Genomic DNA, 5866 nt, shown 5'->3' with positions numbered 1-5866 from the left:
GACAAACATAATTCTGAGTCTATGATGACGCCCAGGTTTCTATCCTGTGAGGAAATGGAGGGGAAATGATTGCCCAGCTCCTCAATAATATCCATTCTCATTTTTTGGGGACCAAAAACAATCATTTCTGTTTTGTTCTCATTGAGTTGGAGAACCATTTTTTAATATCTGAGATACATTCCAGCAATGGCGGAATGGAATCACCAGCTTTTAGTGGGAGGTACAACTGCGTATCGTCAGCATATAAATGAAACGAAACATTGTGCTTCCTGATAATATCCCCCAGAGGGCGCATATATAAGTTAAAAAGAACCGGTCCCAAAATAGAGCCCTGAGGTATTCCACTAATAATTGGGGCAGATGATGAGGAAAACTTGCCTAGCTCCACAGAAAAAGACCTGTCTTTGAGATATGAGCTGAACCATCGTAAGGTTGTGCCCCTGATACCGATCAAATGTTCTAAACGGCGAATAAGAACATTATGATTCATGGTATCAAAGGCAGCTGTAAGATCCAGTAGAATCAATACAGCATTTTTACTGGCAACAACTGCAACCAAAATATCATTGAACACTTTAAGCAAAGCAGACTCCGTACTGTGATAAGCAGTGAAACCAGATTGAAAAGGTTCTAATAAATTAGCTGTATTTAAGAATGTGATCAACTGTAATTGCACAACTTTCCCCAAAATCTTTGACAAAAATGATAACTTTGAGACAGGCCGAAAATTGTTAAAGCAACTTTGCAAAGGGTGAACAACCGCATGCTTAAAGCAGTTCGGAACCACACCAGTGTCCAAAGATGAGTTAATCAACACTTGGACACTAGGGCCAATTACTGGAAAAGCTGCTTTTATGATCTCAGAAGGAACAACATCCAGTGAGGAGTTAGTAGACTTCATTTTGTTAACAAGATCGGAAAGTTCCATTAAAGAGACATGTTGAAAATGACTAAATGAAAATGGACTAGCAGGCGAGTTCAAAGACAGGTCTGAGAGCTGTGAAGTAAAAGATAAGCGAATTGCACTCGCTTTGTCAACAAAAACTCTCAAAAATGTCTCACAAAGCTCTGCTGACAGCTCCCTAGAAAACTGGTGATTCGGATTAATTACTGAATTATTGTGGAGAATAAAACCCTAGGTCTATGACAGTGTGCAGTAATCAGTTCTGAAAAATATTTTGATCTAGCTGATTTAGCAGCGCTCTGAAAATTAACCAGACACTCTTTAAAAATCTCAAGAGAGACAGTCAGACGATCATGCTTCCAGTCATCTCCTCTCTGCTTTACGGCATGCCTGTCTAAGATAGTGAGCATTGTCATCCAACCAGTAATAAGATTTGATCTTTGGTTGTTTCATTTTAAAAGGAGCAATAGAATCTAAGATATTAGAACAAACTGTGTAAAACAGAGAAATCAAATCGTCAGGCCCATAGGACGCCTTTGCAGCATGCAAGATAGATTTTTCAACAGCATTAGCTAAATAATCTTCATTGAACTGAGAAACAGTCAGTGAGTTTATAAAACGAGAATAAAAACCAGCAGGCTTATTCACAGTAGCAGAGGTTACAGCAGGAACCTTAAAAAGAATGGGTTTGTGATCAGAGAAGGAAGCATCATCAATGACAACATCAACTACAGAAGAACCATATGACATAATAAGGTGAAGTATGTGACCAAGAACATGAGTTGCTTGATTTATATGTTGAGAAAATCCGAACGAGTCCAAGATATTACAAAACTCAGCAACCAAAGGACGCCCCGGGCAGCAAAGATGTATATTAAAATCACCCAGTAGCAACATATGATCATACAACTGGGCAACAAAAGTTAAAAATTCAGAAAACTCACTAGTACTTCCAACATTAGGTGGCCTATAGATGAGAGGACAGAACAGCAGGGATGAAGTAGACTGTAATGCTACACACTGTACTTCAAACGATGAAAAAGTTAGAACAGAAACTGATTGAATATTAAGTGATTGTTTAAAAACCATTTAAACAATCACTTAAAAAGTAGTGGATATTTTAAAACTATAATAGTGAATGAAACCTGCTGTGAACTGAGCTACTGATGAATACATAAAGCTGAGCCTGACATCAGTGCTGGATGATAAAAAGCAGGGGAAAATCAAAGGGAGAGAGAATGTTTAATGTATAAACACAAAAATGAAATTTATGCATTTAAACCACGCAACAGTAGAAATATTCTAACCAACAGATTCTGCTATGCTGCTGTGCAGTATTACTATAATGCGATTTATAAAAATCAATAGTGTGTATTGACTCAGTCAGGTGCTTCTAGTGTAGATAGTTTCCTTGATTATAATGGCAGCAATTTAGTTCTGATGTGCACACTGCATGTGTCCGGTGTAAGCACTGTGTTACTTGTTTACGGTTGCTCAGAAACAAAGCACAATTACTGTAGAAGTGATGTGTGGTCAGTGGTCATTCACGCTATCACAGGTGTGCAAACATATGCTATTTTACATATAAGTCAAACTATCACTACTTACTGTTATGAGACTTATTTTAACTCAAGTATTGCATAGTGGGAAGCTGTTTAATTGCTCTGGTGCCAGGCTTTTTTAGCATGCGTCATTTGTTTGGTTTACATCCATGAAGTTCCAAAAAATGAAGAAATAAAGAAGAGACAAGGAGAGTAAGTTATATATATATATATATACACACGTATATACACACGTATATATACAAAGGGAGAAAACCTTTCATTTCTACCATTCACAGTATTCAGAATACCTGGCCTGGTTACCAAGTATCAGTTATACTGTACAAGCAGCCCATTACATGGGTGTGCAATCCGTTAACCAGGCTGCTGAAAAATGCACCCTGAATTCTTCACATTTTAGGCAGTATTCTTTGAACATGTGCATGCTTGAAAGGTCATGAATGGTGATGAGAGGTGATGTTACCTGGATCATGGGCTCAGTCAGCTGATCCTCGTCCACCTCTAAAATAATTCTCCTGATCTCCTCGTAGGGCATACGGAATGACCCCAGGAAAATGGCTAAAGGTTTGAGAGAGAGAGAGAGAGAGAGAGAGAGAGAGAGAGAGAGAGAGAGAGAGATTGCATCAAGATCTCCCTGCAGTAATTCATCAACAGGCCACACACGCTCTTTGTTTTGTGTGCATGTGTGTGTCCACTGCATGGTGATAATATCTGATAAAAAAAAGAATGAATGAGCTTGATGTCTTCTGCATTTGAAACTTACTTCAACTAGTTGAGACGAGGGCCAGACGAGAACTTCAGCAGTATCAAGATAACATTCATATATCAAGACAGCAGGGTTTTCACCTCTGCCTGCTTTTGTCACAAATACTCACAATTCCTGAGCTAAAATCCGATTTCAGAAGAACGGCAATAAAGGGAAGGTGAGAGAATAAGTTAGTGAATGACAGAAAAGGGTGAGGGACAGTGATCTGACTGCCGGGGTGTTCAGCTGGGACCGAAACATTACATTTCTCCCTTTCCCTTTTATTACAGAACTCTGCTTATTGCCACAGAGACACTCCGACAAATGAATTAGTGAAAATACATGCAAATGAAAGACAGATAAAGAGAAAAGGAAGAGGAGGGAAAAGCGGTTTAAAAGTTTTTGAAAACAGGTGCAAAGAGAAGTGTGTGCGAAAGAGAAAGAGAGAGACAAGATATTGCATATAACAGCACAAGACAGGTGTTATTGTATACGTCAAGGTTCTGAGAAAGAAAGAAAGGAAGGACATGAGGAAAAAAAGGACACCTGAAAACTTGTTTTGATCCACATACCTTTCTATACAGAAAAAGCAGTATGGAAATAACTTTTTAATATTGTTTTCAAAACAAAAACAAAATCATCAAAAATGAAAGAGAAAAGACAAGTCTAAAACATTACAGTATTTTTTCAGCTCATCTGTACTATGTTTGTCATTGTTGGTCGATGCCAGGGTTCCTAAATAGGCGGCCCGCAGGCCACATCTGGCCCGTGAGAGGAAAAAAGTTTGGCACGTGCTAATTTCAAATAATGTGGCATAAATATTCAAACGCAGCATCAGAAAGCTACATTAACTTCTATTGTTTTTGTTTGTTTGTTCTGTGTTTTGTCATTCTTCTTCTATAAGTTTTACCAGAGACGAACTCCTTAACATTAAGCAGCACATCCCGGACAACATTTTTCTGGTTTTTGATTATTCGGACGTTTTGTTGGACATTCTAGTCGGAGGTACAGCGGTGTTGTTCAAACGCGCGTGCAGACGCAGAAGAGGGAAACGCGCCGGCGCCCTGGTGAAGCTTCGCACGCGCGGCTTTCGGACTGCGCTCCCAAGCATTCATCTCGCGAATGTCCGTTCCCTTCCTAACAAAACGGATGAACTTCTCCTCACCCGCACCAACAAGGACTTTTCAAACTCTGCTGCACTGTGCTTCAGTGAAACCTGGCTGAGTGAAGCCATTCCGGACAACGCGCTTCATCTGCCGGGCTACCAGCTGTTCAGAGCGGATCGCATTGCGGAGTTAACGGGGAAAACCAGAGGTGGTGGATTGTGTTTCTACATCAACGAAAGTTGGTATTCAGATGTAACAACGCTGAAAAAGGTATGCTGTCCTAATTTAGAGGCACTCATCATAAACTGTAAACCGTTCTACTCGCCGCGGGAGTTTTCCTCTTTCATTCTTATGAATGTGTACGTGCCTCCGGACGCGTGCGTGAGCGCCGCGATGCAACAGCTGGCCGAACAAATAACTGAAATGGAGCAAAGGTACCCAGACTCTATTTTAATCATTATTCGATGTGACAGCGAGTGTATAGAAAAGAAAAGTGGACAAGGAAAATAGATGACTCAAATGTGAATGGACTGAACAGTTTTGAGTGAGTGAGTGAGTGAGTGAGTGAGTAACTGACTGATATCTTTGTTATGGAATACACATGTTGGTTCGCAGTGAGTTCACTATTTTAACGTACAAGTTTGCTTTAATTTATTTCCAAGATCTGAGGTCAAATATATATTTTTGCTTTCACTATGGCTATAAAGATTAGACACTTTTAACATTGAATAAAGCACATAATCATTACCTGAGATTATCACTGTCATATTTTGTATGTTGTTCCTGCTGCGACATCGCAGAAAATAAAAACCGTTCCTAGCTGTGTCTTATTTAGAAGGCTGCGCCCTCCGGAGGTCGAATCCTCTGGAGGTCGCATCCTCTGTAGGATGCATATACAAAGTGTCCTATACGCTACGTTACTATGCCAACACATTTAGAGCATCGTTGCGCTCTCACACTACTTAAATGAAGGAAAACATTTTCTAAATTTGGAAAGTAATTTGAAAAAAAAAAATGCTTTTACTTTTTACTTCGTTTTATTTTGTTCATTGAGGAGCTGCAGTGTACATACAGCAGACATCTGAAAAAAGGAGGAGGATATTAAAAACAAAGTTTATCCGTTTTTACCGAGGCGATTTAAGGCAAGTTGTAAACACCACATCTGCGCTTGTGTGTACATCTGCCGGCGCCAGCATTTTTCAAATGAACAACAGTTGTTTACGGCGACGCAAATAATTGGGGGTTACCTGTAGCAGCAAAGGATACACCTCATGCATCCTCCGAATTCCTGTGAAAGAAGGTCGCATTCGGAGTGCCCCACTTGCTTTTCTGAAATGAGACACCCTCGATGACGTATGCAGCCTTCAAATGCGACCTCCGGAGGGCGCAGCCTTCTAAATGAGACACAGCTATTTATATATATATACTGTATACAGGGATTGAAATGAACTTTTTCACTCACCAGCCAATTTGGCTACTAAATTTTTAAGTTACCGGCCATTCATAAATTCTTCTAGCCAAAAAAAAAAAAAAAAAAAAAAGACAAAAA

The 5866-nt window shown here is 39.6% G+C and overlaps 1 protein-coding gene across 1 annotated transcript in view; it reads right to left on the bottom strand.

Annotated features, from left to right (window-relative positions):
* The window catches only part of LOC107556337 (protein diaphanous homolog 3-like), a 215796-nt gene that overhangs the window by 130323 nt on the left and 79607 nt on the right, over positions 1-5866 (bottom strand). The window contains exon 12 of the mRNA XM_016239434.1: positions 2930-3024. Coding sequence (XP_016094920.1) covers positions 2930-3024 — 95 coding nt within the window. The remainder of the gene's footprint in view (positions 1-2929; positions 3025-5866) is intronic.

Source organism: Sinocyclocheilus grahami, unplaced genomic scaffold, assembly GCF_001515645.1.
Source record: "Sinocyclocheilus grahami isolate Dianchi unplaced genomic scaffold, SAMN03320097.WGS_v1.1 scaffold20.1, whole genome shotgun sequence".
In the NCBI taxonomy this organism is placed as follows: Eukaryota; Metazoa; Chordata; class Actinopteri; order Cypriniformes; family Cyprinidae; genus Sinocyclocheilus; species Sinocyclocheilus grahami.
Note: the sequence above shows the minus strand (reverse complement) of the source record. Positions and strands in the feature narration are given on the sequence as shown.